The sequence below is a fragment of the Physcomitrium patens genome, chromosome 1, assembly GCF_059467195.1.
Source record: "Physcomitrium patens ecotype Gransden chromosome 1, ASM5946719v1, whole genome shotgun sequence".
In the NCBI taxonomy this organism is placed as follows: Eukaryota; Viridiplantae; Streptophyta; class Bryopsida; order Funariales; family Funariaceae; genus Physcomitrium; species Physcomitrium patens.
In genome coordinates, this window is record NC_143410.1 from 19,700,282 (window position 1) to 19,716,985 (window position 16,704).

At 42.9% G+C, this 16,704-nt stretch overlaps 4 protein-coding genes across 5 annotated transcripts; all 4 read left to right on the forward strand.

The window, feature by feature from the left end:
- Nucleotides 1–943: 943 nt before the first annotated feature.
- Nucleotides 944–4,086, forward strand: LOC112278658 (uncharacterized). Of its 2 annotated transcripts, XM_024512402.3 has the most exons (7): nt 944–1,019; nt 1,285–1,346; nt 1,495–1,600; nt 2,103–2,213; nt 2,457–2,624; nt 3,024–3,254; nt 3,371–4,086. In XM_024512402.3, the coding sequence occupies exons 3-7, from the start codon at nt 1,496–1,498 to the stop codon at nt 3,740–3,742; spliced, it is 987 nt and encodes a 328-aa protein (XP_024368170.1). In that variant the 5' UTR covers nt 944–1,019; nt 1,285–1,346; nt 1,495; the 3' UTR covers nt 3,743–4,086. The 2 variants fall into 2 exon arrangements, with proteins under 2 accessions (XP_024368170.1, XP_024368088.1); XM_024512320.3 differs by lacking the exon at nt 1,285–1,346.
- A 3,053-nt stretch (nt 4,087–7,139) lies between these two features.
- LOC112284006 (uncharacterized) lies at nt 7,140–10,756 on the forward strand. Its single transcript, XM_024523455.3, has 9 exons — nt 7,140–7,604; nt 7,783–8,080; nt 8,201–8,353; nt 8,503–8,781; nt 8,960–9,145; nt 9,277–9,407; nt 9,626–9,818; nt 9,944–10,100; nt 10,236–10,756. The coding sequence occupies exons 1-9, from the start codon at nt 7,267–7,269 to the stop codon at nt 10,442–10,444; spliced, it is 1,944 nt and encodes a 647-aa protein (XP_024379223.1). The 5' UTR covers nt 7,140–7,266; the 3' UTR covers nt 10,445–10,756.
- A 660-nt stretch (nt 10,757–11,416) lies between these two features.
- LOC112284013 (protease Do-like 1, chloroplastic) lies at nt 11,417–14,195 on the forward strand. The gene is made up of 6 exons (XM_024523469.3): nt 11,417–12,082; nt 12,215–12,555; nt 12,694–13,132; nt 13,252–13,316; nt 13,478–13,543; nt 13,723–14,195. The coding sequence occupies exons 1-6, from the start codon at nt 11,599–11,601 to the stop codon at nt 13,786–13,788; spliced, it is 1,461 nt and encodes a 486-aa protein (XP_024379237.1). The 5' UTR covers nt 11,417–11,598; the 3' UTR covers nt 13,789–14,195.
- A 452-nt stretch (nt 14,196–14,647) lies between these two features.
- Nucleotides 14,648–16,434, forward strand: LOC112284025 (light-harvesting complex-like protein 3 isotype 1, chloroplastic). The gene is made up of 3 exons (XM_024523503.3): nt 14,648–15,228; nt 15,797–15,934; nt 16,075–16,434. The coding sequence occupies exons 1-3, from the start codon at nt 14,706–14,708 to the stop codon at nt 16,326–16,328; spliced, it is 915 nt and encodes a 304-aa protein (XP_024379271.1). The 5' UTR covers nt 14,648–14,705; the 3' UTR covers nt 16,329–16,434.
- Nucleotides 16,435–16,704: the final 270 nt, after the last annotated feature.

Sequence of the window (16,704 nt, forward strand, 5' to 3'; positions counted from 1 at the left end):
ATTATGAAAATTTGGGTAAAGAGCAGGTTGTTCTATTAGATATAAAGCTCCTCACTGTATTTATTTCTTTGTAAACCAATCGGGAAATGGCTTTATCATGCGAGTAACTTTTTATGCTGCCATTTGAGGCACACTCCCACAGCAACCAACAATGACAAAATACTTTTTTTTCCCTCTATTCAGGACCCCATCCAAGCGTGTCTAAATGAGAGTGAATATCCCACCCTACTACGCCATCTCAGCAAATCCACACTGTTGTGCTTATGAATCTGATGCCAGCCCCTGACACCATCTAAGATTTTGTTTTGTATATATTTCTGCTTTCCTATGGAGGCGTTCCTTACGAGGCTGTGCCAATGAAGCCCAATTATGGGTGACGGCGCGAGATTTGACTTGTCCGCCGCACAGAAAACCTCCGACTTCAATGTAAAGGGGTCGGGGTCGGGGGTTGGGGTGTGGGGGGAGGCTGGGAGCGTCGCGGGGAACGCTAGGGGAATGCGCTCCCCACCCCATTGCCAAATTGCAGGTTGCGTATGTTACGAGTCGGCCATTGGATGAACGGATGAAACTGACGGGATACGATCGTTCGTATGTTTGTTCGTTGAAATCTGCTGACCCGGCCCGGCGGCGACCCGACCCGGCCCGGCGGCGACCCGACCCGGGACAGAAAGAGCCTACGGCCCAGGCGCGTTTAACCGAACACAGGCGGCGGGCATCCGAAGGATGGCGTCTGAATATAGACCGTGACAACGACCCAGCCGTGGAGCCCCACGCTCGCGTGTGCGCGCACGCCCGCCCGCTGGTTGCCGCGGGCAGGCGCTTCTCTTTTGTCAACTTCTTTTTCATGATGATGATGATGATGATGATGATGCTGCTACTGCTGCTGGTCTGCGAACGAGGCATAACTAAGTTTCGTGGTTTGGCGTTGTTGAGTTTTGGGTGTGCCCCTTCGGTAGCCGAATCTCGAGCGCGTCTTACTGACGCATCACGAGAGTTTGGTCGTGTTCCGGATCGTGCATGTGAGATTTGCTGCTGCTGCTGCTGCTGCTGCCAGTTGTGTGTGACTTAGAGGGTTGTGGGTTTTGTTTTTCTGGGTTGGGTATATATATATATATATATATATCTATATAATTTTTTTCTTCCTGTATGCGTGGCGGTAGGGAGGTGATGCGTGGGTTGTGTTAGGGTATGAGTAGTCGCGTAAGAGAGAGAATAGGTTTTGCTGTTTAGGTCTTGCCTGGGTGAAAAGGTTCTCAATGAGGTTGAGATTTCTGCGCACTGTAGGGATGGAGCGTCGGGGTGTGGGGAGTTCTTGCGTGTAGGTTATCGGGGTCAAGCGTTTGCCTGTGAGTGGCGATTTTTTAATTTTGTTCACAAGGTTATTTTGGAGTTAGGAAATTAGTTTGTTGTGATGTGTGTGTATGCGCCAGTTTTATGTGATCAGTTACGGTTCTGACGAAGGTGTTACGTGTTGTTAATGTTCTCGTTGTGCAGGATGAGTTATACGGAGGAGGACACCGCGGGCAGGCCCAAGCTGAGTCTTCAACCCCGTGGATCTGCTTCTGATATTGCTTCATCTTCTCCAGCCAAGTCAAGCCGAGTGAGTTTGACTTCTTTCTGTGGATCTGGAATTTATTTTGAGTCTGCTATAGGCAGATCTGTGCCGTGAAGCGCAGCTTCGGAAGTTTCCAATCCCTTTGAAATGTGGTTACGGGCTATTACATGGTTATAACAGCAGTTCCAATGCGGCATTGCAAAGCGAGAGTCTGATCAATAGCAGTTACACTTACTTTTATTCTTATTCAACGTCTTTAGGGCTTGATCTTTCTGTGTTAAATAGGTTTTCGGAGGGTGTTTTTGCGGTCCAAACAATAGGCTTTATTTGCGAGTTATCTGTCCCCTTCTTATGTCCCATCTTCTCGTTGGCAATCATTGCACTCGCAGAAAGATTGATCCTCATACCCTATCTGTGTCTCTTATTTTTGTCCTATTGTTACCTCTTGTTGGTATCGTTCTCCCTCTAACACTGGCCTTGGTACATGAGGTTTTATTTGCTTTTTCTTGTCTAAGCATTGTTTGGAACGTGGTAATTTTTTTTGCAGCCTAACCCCTTTGGTGCTGCAAGACCAAGAGAACAAGTCATCGCTGAAAGAACTGGAAAAAAGGAACAAGAGATCTTGAAGGAACAAGCTGCAAAGGAATGGAAGAAAAATGTGAGCACTACTATTACTCCGTTAAACTTATTTTCTCTTCAAATTGTCTTATCTGGCCTACTTCATCATATTCCGGATTAGAATATGGGTATTTTAAAATAGTTTGGCTCTAAATTATAATTCTTGAATGTAGGTTTATTAGTTTTAGAAACAGTGAGAAGTAGTTGGTTTGAGTTGTTAGTCTTCCATGTTTTGGGGTCACTGAATCGCTGGTCGCTTATTTTCCTTCTTATTTGTGGACAGATTGTTCTCACCGAACAACAACGCGAGGAGAAGAAAGCTGCAGAAGCAGAGTTATCATTTGCTAGAAGTGAACTTGTCAAAGAGGTGGATCCAACAAAATCTAAAGCGCTTCGAGAGGAGGTCAACCTTATGGAAAAAAAACTTGACGAGTTATTGGCATCATTCGAGGTATGCATGAAGAGATCCGAAGAACCATTCATCATTGCACTAGTTTTAGATGTGAATTGCCAACTTCTTTTGTGCCCATGCATGTTCTCAGAGATCGTGATGAGATTCTTAGGTCAGTCATGGCAATAGACAGATTATAGCTCTAGCATGAAAGATTAGTATTACTCAAGTCAGTCTCCGAATGTTGCTCACCACTTTCCAAGATGCTTTTACCGTTGCAAATTGTTACTTAAATACAGCGGTGCTTGTGCGGTATATGTTTTTCTTTTTCAATGTACCATGTTTCTTTCAGTAAACTTGTATCGTCGTAGTTGATGATGTCACGATTTTTCATTCTTATATTGAGCCCTGAACTTCCTGTCGGATACGTCGCCCATGTCAAATGTCTGTCTTCTACAGGAAATTGCTGTTCAAACTGCTCAATCTGGTGGATCAAGACGTCCTCGGCGTGAAGACGAGCGACCTCCTGCTGCTGTCGGTTCTGCCTATGGTAGTAGCGAGCCTGAAGGCTATTCTAATTTCAGCCGGAGTCGTGAACGTGACGGCATAAGAGGAAGCTCATACGGTGATACATGGGGTGGAGTCAAGGGTGGCAATAAGGGACAAGAAGGATGCTACAACTGTAGAGAGGTTAGTGTCTATTTTGATTGGGCTTTTTCTGCACAATTAAAAATCAAGATTTTTAATTACTTTATTACCTTTTTGACCTAATGCCAATTTTCACGTCCATGTGTGACATCGGCCAGGTTGGACATTTTTCTCGTGAATGCCCCAACCCAGTTGGCAGTCGGGGAGGTGCAGGAGCGTATGGTGGCAACTTTGGTGGCGGTGGCGGTGGCAGGCCATGCTACACATGTGGCCAAGAGGGACATATGGCTCGAGAGTGTCCCCAAGGTGCTAATGTAGGAGGATATGGCTCCCGTGGTGCTGGCGGTGGCAGCAGTTACGGTGGAGCATACGGTGGTGGTGGCTATGGAGGAGGTTATGGTGGTGGTGGCACTTATGACGATACTACACAGTATGGTGCTTCCCAAGGTGGCGGCTATGGCGCAGGAAGTTATGATGACCGTAGATACTCATCTGGTGGGCGCAGCGGAAATTACAACCAGAGCTGGTAGTATTTAGTGTGAATAGCAGTAGGGAGTTTCAGCCACTATGCATAGAGTTTTTTTAAAGAATGTGGAGGAAATGTGTAGCTGAGAGTTCTTCGACTGTTGTGGACTTCGATGTTTTGGCTGCATTTGCATTGCAAGCATGCTATGAGTAGTAGCGGTGGTGCACAAAATAGTCGTAATGATGAAAACACCATGAGTTTCTTATACCATTATTGTAAGCGAGTTTTAACAATTGCTGCATAAACTTGTGCGTTAGCAATTGCATAAACAGCTAGAAATATTTAACAGAATGGTTGGTCAGTGTCTTGTAATTTCCTACTGTAATGGAATTAGCCTGTTTTTGTTAAGCCTTTTCACACTGATTAAAGAATTCTAGTAAACAAAATTTATGGATGAGGAACATTCAATCTAATTCCCATAATTTCAAATAAACTGTCTGAATGCTTGAGAGGTCAACTACATACTTGTACACGATAACGTCCAGCAGAAGGCGATCAATATTATTATTTTCTCAAACGACATCAGAGAATTACGTGGGCTATTTCTAAGCGGGAATTCAACAGGCCCTTTGGTACACATGAAGAAATCTGATACGGGTGGGTAGTAGAATACTTATTAGGATCACCTGATGTTTTCAAAGCATACCTGACGCCTATTTAGCAAAATACCATACTTCAATATGCAGATGCTATTTATCAGTTGGAAGTTACATACATCTAACAGAACCTCGGATAAAGCAGTTCCTAACAGCAAGCTGTGTTAACAAGAGGAGGTTTAACAAGATAGTGCGTCGATGGGAAGCCCTCTCACCAGGACTAACATCAGCAGGAATCTGAACTCTACGCAGTGTGTAGTCAGCCAGAGAAAGGACCATGCAGATGGAGATATGCAAAATACAATTCAAAACAATCGCTGTACTGCACACCGTGCGAGTACGATTACTAACCCAGCATAATGAACATGCCATGTCCTCCAGTTGCTTCACAAAGAAAAAAACAACGTATCGCTTTTGCAAGGAGACACCATCTCAATCTCATTAAGCGTTGCAGCCGAGTATGAAATTTAAGGTTACAAGAGTGCAGCAGAACTAGGGAAATAAGAAATCAAGCATGTGAGGGGTATTTTGTGTCATCAACGACACACGTATTCTCAAACTTGATATTGAGGTACTGATGAACCAAATGCAGGATACCAGTGATGGCCAAGTGGATTTTCAACATTCTATGATCACCTCGTTTCCGACCAACTCCTCGGAATCCACAAACAAAAGCTGCATCAAATGTTCATGCAAAAACAATAAAAATCAAAACAGTAGTCAACCCTTGTGCCGATTGGACACTGAAACCCAAGTGCAAGCTTAAGAAAAGCGGAGAATTGAAGAGTGATCCGACGCTATGGTAGTGAGTGACCCGGATGCTAATTTACAAAGTAGGCGCCCAGGAGCTATGCTCTACGGCTCGGCAGTCCTGGGTAACGTTCATCTATGTGAGATGAAAACTACATTCTGTTCATCCGTGATTGAAGGTGGCTGGTGAAGATGTCTAATTTTTGGATTGCAACGAAGATAAATACTATTAGATTTCAATATATAGCTATTAATACATGTATGAATTTTAAAATAAAAGAAATGAGAAAAAATTAACGAATTTTTTTGTAGAACTGGAAAGAATAGGTAAGAAATTTTATATTTCTATCTTTCCAAAAATCTTATATAGTTACAACCTGTCTTAAATAAAATAAAATATCAATATCATAAATTTTATAAATATAAATATAAATAAAATAAAATTTTATAAATATAAATAAAATTTTAATTTATTTATTAAATATCAATATCATAAATTTATTTGTTTTATCTTCAGAAGATCAATCTAAAAAATCGTTCCACATGAGTGTGGTTTTGATTAGTAATACCCCTCTGATTTGTGATTATAGTTTTTGTCATTGTTGCGAATGAATTTATAAATCAAAGATGAAATACATCTGATATTGTAGACATTCTATATATTAATTCTTATTTCTACCCACATACCCGCATGTATATATATATATACCACAGTAGTTACTTAAATTTTATAGATATATCATTATTATTTATAATTCTGTTAACCATTTGGAACATTTTTACATGTAGAATCATTTCCTTGTGCAGATTTAAAGGCATTAGTTGATGAGTTTTAAAAATCAAGATTAAAATTTTAGTGTGAATTTGATAATAATACACATTACATTCATTCATTTAGAATAATCTACTTGGTTATTCAAAGAAACCTTTTCTTCCACATCCTATTTACAAACTCTTATTTAAATAGCAAAGGAGGTTTCTAAATAGTTCCAATGCTGGAGGATAATTTTTTCAATGTGTATGTGGGTAGAAATAAGAATTAATATATGAATTAACAAGATATCTAAATGAATGAACAATTATGCTCTAAATAAGTATATCGATAATTTATTTAAAATAATTTACTCGAACAATCAGGATTTTATTTTTACATTGAATTTAACATTATGTAACCAAAAAATATTAATCTCTCTTTGTGCATATGGAAAAAGTAAAATTATTAAAAGAATAAAAAGAAACAATAAAAAATAAAAAATTATAGATATGAAAAAGTTGATAATGTGTAAAAGAAATAAATATTTTAATTTATTTTTTGAGATTAACAAGATAGAGCATAAATTTTTCAAAATTTTATTTTTAGTTTAATTGTAAAATCATTTTAATAAAACAGAGTTCAAAAATAGTTACAAATTGACATAATTTTGTTCTAAAATCAAAATTTTCATTATTCTTTAAAATGTTTATTTTGTGAACTTTATTGCCATTCTATAGTTTTAACACTATAAATTATAAAAAAGAAAAATCATGCTTAGAAAATTATGAGTAAATTATCTCCTATGTATGTTTTACTAAATTGTAATGTGTATGTGCACATGCAGAAAAATCCAAAGTTTCTGTGCAAAAGTCATGCAGTCTTCAATATCTACTTGTGATCAAAATCCTTTGCTATAATATAGAATCTAAAACTTGAATGAGAAGCAACGCTTGCTCTCGTTCTCAGAGTCACCAACGTTCCCCACCCATGAAACCGTCCTAGTCAGCAACCGAAACGTTACTCCCATTCGCCACACCCATTACTCTTTCCACATGGCAGTAGGGGATTAGCGGAGCAAGAAATCTGCTGAGATGGACACCACTATCAACGTCAGCCACACAGTCACAGCAGCGCGGGGGGTTGAGAGGCTCTCGAGAATATCTCATCAAGCTTTACGCCTGGAATGGTTGCGCGGCCACCAGGCGGGGTGCAAATCGGGCCAGTGGTCCAATTGATCTTGAGACCGACCGCGTTCGTATGATACAATCTTACCCTGAGGTCCAGATTGTATCCATTGTTTTGTTCCGGTTACGGAGGATTCATTGTGGAGGTCTGGACCTGGAGAATTGAAATCAAACCAAGTGCTCTGAGAGAGAGAGAGAGAGAGAGAGAGCGAGAGAGAGGGGTATTGTGAGTTAGACCGGGAGCATGGCGGGGGTTATTTCGGCTGCGGTGCCGGCCATTGGAAGTGTGTGCGAGGTGCAGGTCAGCGTAGTGAAAGGACCAGGAGTCGATGGGAATTTGCGGAGCTCATTCGTGCCTGCATTTAGGCACAATTTCGCTAGGTCAGGGCGTGCAGGGACTGATGGCCTGAAGATAAGGAGTAATGGCGTGAGAGCGCAGGCTGTGAGTGTGGCGGAGGCGCCGAAAGTGTCGCAGGTGGTGCAGTGGCAAGAGAGCAAGCGCATTCAGACTCAGAGTGTAGTCATAGGCCCGGAAACCAAAACTATTCGCTCCTTGGATTGGGATCGCGATAGGTTTGACATGTGCGTAGCATTCCGTAAAGCCAAGGAAAATCATTTTGATGATTATCTTCTGATATGTGTCATAGATTTGCTGAACTCATGTGAACACTCACTAATTTGCTCTCACGAACGTTCGTCTGATCTTGGGATATCGACGCGAATAATTTTTAATATCGTTTCCCCGTGACAATTGTTGCAGTGAATTTGGCCTACAGAACGGAACCACATATAATTCCTATGTAATTGAAGGAAACAAGCTGGCGGTGGTTGACGCATCACACGAGAAGTTCCGGGAGTTGTACTTAGCAGCACTTAAAAATGAGATTGATCCAAGTACTATTGACTACATTGTATGCAACCACACCGAGCCTGATCACAGTGGACTAATTCCAGACCTCCTGGAGCTGGCGCCGAATGCCGTGGTGGTGGGCTCAAAAGTCTGCATCCAGTTCTTGCAAAATCTTGTCCTCAAACCTTTTAAGAGTTTGGTTGTCAAGGTACGTAATATTCTCATGCTTTTGAACTCTTTTTGTAGATAAGCCCAATTTTTTTTCGATAGTCGCTACTCCTTACGATCATTAGATTTTAAATTTTGTGTCATATGATGTGGGAGACAGGGAGGAGATACACTGGATCTTGGGGAAGGGCATGTTCTGGAGTTTGTTATTGCTCCCAATTTGCACTGGCCGGACACAATGTTCACTTTGGATCGCAAGTCCGGCATCATGTTTACTTGTGACGCTTTTGGCATGCACTACTGTTCCGAAGCCGTAAGAATCATCTCAGAACCATACAATCCTTTAAACTATCGGAGCTCTTAATTTGGCATGCTTGACTTCTCTGTAAGTTAATAAAAAAGAATCAACCGAGCTAGTTCATGGTTTAGTCTTCTAGTCTAACACAAAATTTCTTGGTTCAGGTTTTTGATGAGGATTTGGAGAAGCTTGAGCCACATTTTCGGTTCTACTATGATTGTCTCATGCGTCCTAACGCCCGCTCAGTACTATCAGCGCTGAAACGTGTTAGCGACAAGGAGTTTGGAATGATTGCAACGGGACACGGCCCCTTGTTGCGGTACAATGTCGCAGATCTGATGCTGAAATATGAGAATTGGAGCAAAGATGCTCAAGAAAAGAAGTTGACCTCAGTAGCCGTTCTTTACGTATCTGATTACGGTTACAGTGACCGTCTTTCACAGGTATAATCACCAGATCAATTTTCTGTTTTCCTCTTCTATCAAAATTTTAGGTGATCAACGACTGCATTATAGCTACAGGATATCATTGATTAGATATTTAATATTTCAGCTGCGTTTACAATCAAGTTTTATTCACTTGTATTCTTTGAATTGTTGCTATGGGTGATGATGGGAGAAGGCTCTTGCAAGAGGCTTGACGAAGACGAACACGCTTGTAGAGATGTTGGACATGAACTCTGCGGACTCTCAGGAACTGATAGAATGTGTAAGCAAATGCGCCGCAGTGGTCCTTATGGCGCCACCTAGTCAAGGTCCTGCAAATGCAGCGCTCTCAACATTGGTTCCGGCTGTCAAAGCCAAGCAAGTGAGTTTGTACTTCCTAGTTTGCCTATCTTTCCTCATCTGAAGCTACTAAGTTATTCAATTGTAACAAAGTGTAGGTTACTAGTATTTTCGAAAGGTTCTGAATGGGGAGCTCAAAATGTATGCGTGCAGCCCTTGTTGATAGCGGAGAGCTTTGGAGGAGATGATGAACCAGTGGATACCTTGTTGCAACGGTTCACGGGAGCTGGAGTTATTACAAATTTACCCCCGATTAGAATCAAGGACGTGCCCACAGAAGCAACGTAATGTGTTTGCACTTATAGTTAGATCCTGATCTGCAGTCTTTTTTTTTTTTTTTTTTTTTTTTTCGGGTTTTTTTTCGTGGCATCTGAAGCAGTTTGAATGTAATTAGAAGTCTTGTAAATGGTGTTTGATCCTGCTTCTTTTCGTGTGGTCAAGCACTTCAAATGTCATTGTATCTTCATCATGACAGTTGAAAAATGTTCTAATGTTGTTGCAGTTATCAGTTGTTGGAGGAGGCGGGCACTGATCTTGGCCAACAACTCACTCAGAAGAAAGTCATTGAAGCAAAGAAGCTGAACATGCCAGCGGATGTAGCTAAAGCAATTGCCCGAATTTCAGGCGGCCTCTATGTTGTCACTGCTCAAAAGGGTGTGTCCAGAAGTGCAATGATTGCATCCTGGGTTTCTCAGGTTAGTGTCAGCCCCGCTGTCTAACGTATGATCTGCAAATTCTTAGATTAAGTTAGGGTGAAAGTTCTCAAACCAAGGAGGAGATGGCACTTTGTGTTCTGATGATGTTTGACATCAACTTTCAGGCGAGTTTTAAACCTCTAGGTATCACCATCGCCGTTGCCAAAGACAGAGCCATAGAGTCACTCATGCAGGTTGGTGATACATTTGTCCTCAACTGCTTAGAAGAGGGCAAGTACGCTCCACTGATGAAACACTTCTTGAAACGGTTTCCCGCAGGAGGTAATCACGTCCTCTCTCAAAGTGCACTTAAACACTCGTTGTCGTGCATTTGTTCCACAAATCAAATTATCAAGTTTTCCAAAGTAGATGAGGTGTCTAATTCTGATGAGTAAATGCTTTGTTTACACTTTGCAGCTGATCGCTTTGAAGGAGTGGAGTGGACGGCTGGGGCAAATGGAAGTCCTATTTTGATCCAGGCTTTAGCATACATGGAATGTGTCGTAAAGAGCCGTCTCGAAGTCGCAGATCATTGGATTGTGTATGCCGAAGTTACAGATGGCAACGTCTCTAATCCCGATGGCAAAACCGCTGCACACCATCGCAAGATTGGGAACTACTATTGAGTTCTCTTTCTGTAGAGTGCTTAGTTCCACTTGAGTCTTTTATGTTACCTCTCCCCTGATCATGTGGGAGGTTGTATCAGAAATTTACTGCACTTGTACAAAAATGCTATCAAATTGACATGTAGTCACTTATAGATATTACTTCTATACAAATAAGTGTAATACTCGGTTTGGGTGAGTGTGAATTTGAAGAACACTTGAGCTCTAGAATCGGCGATCTCTACGTTGTCCATGTTGAGTAGGGCAACCAAAAGTGTGCCTTATCCTCCCCAGTGTAAAGATTATAAATATTTTAATACTCTTTCCTCGTTACATGGCAATCTACACTCCGAATTCACGAGGCCCACTAGTTTTTCAACCACCACCGCGTCTATGATCGATCTCATCCCACACACTGGTAGTTCATAGAAATTCACCGCTATCTCGGTGGGTGGAACCTTAGAAGCGTGCAGTGCCAAACAAATGACACCTGCAACATAAGAGTTTAACTGCCACCATTACCATTCCCCTTAACATTGGTCCTTTCTCACACTTCGGCATTGACAAATGTAAGTCAATCAGCTCCGAAAAGAGATATCTGCCCATCGAAAATGTTTGACAATTATGAAGCGTCAACGAGTAGATTTGATCAGGTCCCTGTTTGATGCTTTTTCCACAACAGATGCGGTGGTAAGTTAATACATTTGTGAGAGGTCGACGTGGCCTACACGAGCTCGGTGCAGTGAAGAGGCACTTTTGATTTTACGCACATATGTTGAAGATTCGTAGCACCGCATATCTTTCGAAAAGAGCCAGGACCAATAGACGATGAAATGCGGATATGAATCATATCGGGACAATGCACTTAAAAAAATTGACAATTCGAAGAAACCAGGAATCTGGTGACGTAGCCTCTCCTTGTGCCTCACGGAAGGTGTGCGGAGAGTTCACTACGAGGGGGAAGCTTTGGGCTATGGCGGTGGTCATTCCAGTGCTAGTCGATTCCGCACCTGAACCTTCCTTGCCTCAATTCACTTCTACCAGGCCTATTTTATGGCCAAGGAAGTTCAGGTGTGATACATGCTCGCATTGTTGGTGTTATCAATTAGTCGAATCGAGTGGTACCTGAATCAGCCGTGCAGGTGCGAGGTTTGAAGTGGGTGGTTAGTGACAGGATGGAGACGTTTTCAGTACTGGCAAAGGCGCCAACTGGGATCTCGTTCCAGCAAATTAGGGGTAGCTTGACGCAGAATGGAAATGTGACGAAGCCTGTCAATGTTGTGGTTCCGAAGTCGCTTGCAAAGGCGAGGCTCTCGTCTCAGTTTCATGGCACGAAGCTCAGGAATGTTGAATTTGTTCGAGGAGAATCCTGGACGAGGCGCACATGTGGAGTGGCTGTCGCTTTTGCCGGGGATGGCAAATCTTCACAAAAGAGCAACGATTTGGAGAGTCTCAAAGCTAGCCAGATCAAAAAAGTTCTCGATGCCGGAAAAGTGGACTATCGTGATTGTTTAGAGAAAGGGGAGTTGGTGAAGCGATTGAAGGATACCCAGGAATTCATTCCACCCTCCGCTCAACAGCTCCTGCAGTCGTATCTCCGTGGGGAGGACGATGCAGAGCTATCCGCTTCCTCGGTGGAAGTCGCAAATCCTGTGGAAGGTAGATAACAACCTTGGTTTCAGTTTTTGAATGTGAGGAGGTTCGCTTTGCAGCGCTTGATTTTCTTTGCTTTCTAGAAGAGTTAGACGAATTCTCTGACAGCGATGTGGTGTTCTTTCGATTGGCTCACAGGTTGGTGGTTAGAGGCAGAGCGCAACACAGTGAAAGTGTTCCAAGATTGCAGTCCCTCAGTGGCAAACATCACAACATCGTCCACTGCGAATATTGGCCTGTCGCTGAACCCGATCGAGATACCCCGAGGCACAGGAAGTGCGTTTGTTTGGGACACAGATGGGCACGTTGTTACAAACTATCATGTAGTCATGAATGGTAACAAGGCGAAGATTACTCTTGCGGATGCATCCACTTGGGAGGGGAAGGTCATAGGAGTGGCGAAGAACAAGGACCTTGCGGTATTGAAGATTAGTGCTCCAGCTAAGTCGCTGAAGCCCATTGTTGTCGGATCATCTCAGGTTGGTGTTCTCTCTATTAACCCCTTCATTACCTGTTGCCCACTGTCTTCCTGCAAATGTTTAGTTAGGATTTGCGGTTTCTTCTAATCACATTAGTGAGGTTAAGTATTGATATGCATTTCTGGATTGGTTTCACAGGCCTTGCAAGTCGGGCAGCACGTGTTAGCAATTGGAAATCCATTTGGTTTGGACAGGACTTTAACGAGCGGCATCATTTCCGGCGTTGGACGAGACATTAGATCAATTGGAGGTGCCACAATCAGGGGTGTCGTCCAAACTGATGCATCCATCAACCCTGGCAATTCAGGAGGTCCTCTCTTGGACAGCCAAGGGCGTTTGATTGGAGTGAATACAGCAATATATTCTCCTTCTGGTGCAAGTGCTGGAGTGGGATTCGCTATTCCTGTTGACACAGTACGAAGGGTGGTCAATGAACTGATAAGGAAAGGGAAAGTTTCTAGACCAGGCTTGGGCATTATGTGTGCGAACGATTCTCAAGCTAAGCAACTCGGAGTTAATGGCGTCTTGATTTTGGGAGTGAACGACAACGGTGCAGCAGCGAAGGCTGGCCTTCTTGGTGCGTTTCCTTTTCATGGTTTCTCAAATTTTAGGGTAAATTACGATCACCAAGCAAGATTGTTCAATGCATGCGCTGCCAGTTCATTGCTAACGCCGCCTTGGTTTGTGTTTCTACAGCTACGAAGCGAGATCTTTTTGGTCGAATTGAACTTGGAGACGTCATTGTGGCTATCAATGGCAATGTGCGTTGCATTCCGCACAACCTGATTTATCCTTTGAATGTCGTTTGGTGTCGGACTTTGTTTGCAGAGTTTTCATCATGTCAATGCGTTTTGTTTACTTGTTTATTTCCTCTTGGAATAGTTTAGCATTGCGTCTGACGGCCGTGCATCACACTGTGCAGACATTGAGCAGGGTGGATGATTTAGTAGCAGCTTGCGATGATCGCCAAATTGGAGAGAGAGTACGGGTAAGAAGTGCGATCCTATTCATTTTCGTTTGCCGCTTCCACTTATTTCTACTTGTGATTTTACTGCAGATCATCTCTTTGAACTTTTGTCCAGGGTGTATTAATTTTGATAACGTAACTTTTGACAGTGTTGACAATTTTTACTCGCAATTCTTAACAAAATTTGGTGGTGTCTGCAGGTCACTGTGAAAAGGGGGAACATGATTCGAGATGTTTACATCACGTTGCAAGAAATCGACGAATGATTGGTCTTTGTTAAATTTTATCAGTATTTCCGAAACACTTAGTCACCGAAGTTGGATTCAAGCTCACAACAAATCCAGATGAAATGTCAGAGAGTAGATCATTTCTTATGTAAACTGTAGGAATGCACATCATTCAGGTTGTGGCTGATGAGATCAAGTTCGGGTGGAGTTCGCCAGCATTGAACCCTGCCGTCAACGGGAAAAGAACTCTTGCCCTAGTTACAACTATTGAGGGGAATTGCGATATCCTCATCAAAAGTGGAAGACGGGTTGCTCAAACTTCCAGAAACCTCAGATAATAGATGAGAGGATCCAACTTGTTGGTGTTTTACCAACACGGGTTCTATCATCTGTGAATCGAGCAACAGTGAAATGGATTAATACACATATTCAGCTGTTATCAATTACACTGAGAATGCGTTGAAGAAAACTATTGCCCATTTGTAGCATGCATTTTCAATCCAAAACGGCCAACATACAAAATCTATTTCTGAATTGTACACAAAAGGATGTCGGGTGATTCTCCAATCCAGAGAACCTGATGTCTAACTGCAAATGCTGCGCAGCACATTGACACTCGAAAATGGCATTTTTATCATTATTCTGTGACATAACACACCATCAATACCTGTCCCATACTCGTACAATTTCTTCGAAGCTCCCTTGAAACCTGTGAACACGACAAACGAGTGCACCGTAAGTCCGCCGGTTACGAGGTCCCGATTATCTGAACATCTGGGTTGATATCCGATGCTGGAAGGAGACATGACTTTGGGTCATATTTAGATTCTTATCCAGCCCAATAGAGTCTCTCCCTCTTAGCGAGTTGCTTCATGAAGAATAGCCCCATTTACCATGCTCTCGTAATCCGCTGCGCTTCTCCGTATCGTTGCATTTTGTAGTTTCTGTGCGAGGATATGGTAGCAATGGCCACTGTCACGAAACCTTTGGCAGGAGCGGCCGTGGTGCCAGTGGCGAGGAGTGTTACATTGTCTGCTCAAGCAAGGAAATCATCTCAATTGTGGGTAGCGTCGCGGAGGTGCTTGCGACGGTTTAGGGCTGTAGTGAATGTGGAGAGCAGGGGGGCAAGAGTTGTCGTAAGAGCTTCCGCTGATGAAAATTTTGGCAGTGCTGCGGATGCAGGAGGCAATAGCATCGTGCTGGAGGTGGCAGCTCTACCAGAGGAGCCTCAGACGGAAGGAATTGGAAATGTAGCGACCACGACTTCCTCCTCCAGGAAGCCTTCGCCTCTGGCGCGGGGAGGAACGTTGGATGGAGCGCAGGCAGAAGGGAAGGCCCCAGCCGCTGCTACTCTTGGAAAGGTTTCCCCCTTGGTGTCATCGGGGAAGTTCGAGGATCCTAGGTGGAAGAATGGCACTTGGGACCTTTCCCAATTCACCACGGATGGCAAGACCGACTGGGACGCTATCATTGATGCTGGTATGCTCAATTCTCGCTTTGCTTGCGGCTCTTCTTTTTGGTTTCGTTGGATCGCTGAAACTCGAGTGTTATTCGGTGTGAGAATACTTAGTTTTAGAAATCCACTTTGCGTTGTAAAAGTCCTGTGAGAGGGTTGGAAGTTATCAGGTCTGCATTTGGTCTTTTGTAAGTACCTTGAAATGTGTACTGATCTGTGGCTATGGTAGTTCTCTTTGTGGTTCCGATGTATCATAGTCGCTTTTAATAGATGGAAAAGATAGGTTACATAGTTATTGTAATCAACAGCTCATCTTTCATCTCATCTGTGGGCAACTTTCTAAACTGCTGAGACTCTCTTGATGTGCGACTCTGATAGTCGAGACCTTGATGTAATTTGTTCTATTGTTTCTGGAGTGACGTGTTTCTAAGATAGGCCTTAATTTGTGAACTTTCGCCTCCACTCACAACGCAGAGTTGTGCAGTTTGAAACTGGAAGCGTTTTTTGTCATTTGCAATGGAGTTGTGGAATTTACCCCAACTGTCGAGCGTGGTCTGATTTGGATATAATGTGGTGGCTACATCCATGCAGAGGTGGTGAGGAGGAAGATTCTGGAAGCTAACCCCGAGTCATCAAGTAACGATGATGAGGTTGTATTCGATACGTCTATAGTTCCTTGGTGGGCGTGGGTGAAGCGCTTCCATCTTCCAGAGGCCGAGCTTTTGAATGGTATACCCCGGTGCCTAGCTTACGGTATTTTGAAGTTTGACCTTGGTGCCTAGCTTACGGTATTTTGAAGTTTGACCTTGGTGCCTTGCTAGGGTTTAGGTTTTGGCACCCACCTAACTTTGTGGAATGTTTCTTGACAGGTCGTGCTGCCATGATTGGATACGCTGCTGGCTGGTTGGTTGATGCTGCTACTGGAATTGGATTGGTTGACCAACAAAACAGTTTCGTTGGCAAGATTCTAATTTTTATCTCCGTGGTTGGAGTTTTGGCCATCAGGAAAAACAGTGATGTGGACAATCTTAGAACCCTTGCCCAGGAGTCTACTGACTACGACAAGCAATGGCAAGCAACCTGGAAGGATGCCAAGGATTCGGGGACATCCGGAGGTTTGTAGACGAGGTCTCTCAAATTTTGCACATATGTATTGTTTAGAATGTTCATTGTTTGTGCCATGCCTTGTTGTCACAAAAAACGGAAATAAAAAAGGTATTTTCAAGTTCCGAATATTTGGCAAAGTTTGTGCACTTGAAGTTCCATGCACTACTGGATTTTCCTCTCTGTGTACTCTCTAAGTTGTCATTGCTGTAGATTACTACATTTAAATAACTAGATGGATGTTCAACATTCTTCACATCTAATTTGGACACTCTCTGGCAAGACATTGAATTACATAATCTGCAGGGGTAGCTTGCAGAATGTTACTATAACGTACGGTTGACGGTGATGCAATGCCAAGATTGATTGACTTTTATACAGACGTACAAATTTTA

Excerpts from the sequence above, each read along its gene's own strand:
- LOC112278658 (XM_024512320.3), top strand. Across the intron at positions 1,601-2,102 it reads CTCCAGCCAAGTCAAGCCGA|CCTAACCCCTTTGGTGCTGC; the intron begins GTGAGTTTGACT and ends TTTTTTTTGCAG. Across the intron at positions 2,625-3,023 it reads AGTTATTGGCATCATTCGAG|GAAATTGCTGTTCAAACTGC; the intron begins GTATGCATGAAG and ends TGTCTTCTACAG.
- LOC112284006 (XM_024523455.3), top strand. The coding sequence starts at position 7,267 with ATGGCGGGGGTTATTTCGGCTGCGGTGCCGGCCATTGGAAGTGTGTGC. Across the intron at positions 8,354-8,502 it reads TGCACTACTGTTCCGAAGCC|GTTTTTGATGAGGATTTGGA; the intron begins GTAAGAATCATC and ends TTCTTGGTTCAG. Across the intron at positions 9,408-9,625 it reads GACGTGCCCACAGAAGCAAC|TTATCAGTTGTTGGAGGAGG; the intron begins GTAATGTGTTTG and ends ATGTTGTTGCAG.
- LOC112284013 (XM_024523469.3), top strand. The coding sequence starts at position 11,599 with ATGGAGACGTTTTCAGTACTGGCAAAGGCGCCAACTGGGATCTCGTTC. Across the intron at positions 13,317-13,477 it reads TTGTGGCTATCAATGGCAAT|ACATTGAGCAGGGTGGATGA; the intron begins GTGCGTTGCATT and ends CACACTGTGCAG. Across the intron at positions 13,544-13,722 it reads AAATTGGAGAGAGAGTACGG|GTCACTGTGAAAAGGGGGAA; the intron begins GTAAGAAGTGCG and ends TGGTGTCTGCAG.
- LOC112284025 (XM_024523503.3), top strand. The coding sequence starts at position 14,706 with ATGGTAGCAATGGCCACTGTCACGAAACCTTTGGCAGGAGCGGCCGTG. Across the intron at positions 15,229-15,796 it reads GGACGCTATCATTGATGCTG|AGGTGGTGAGGAGGAAGATT; the intron begins GTATGCTCAATT and ends ACATCCATGCAG. Across the intron at positions 15,935-16,074 it reads AGAGGCCGAGCTTTTGAATG|GTCGTGCTGCCATGATTGGA; the intron begins GTATACCCCGGT and ends GTTTCTTGACAG.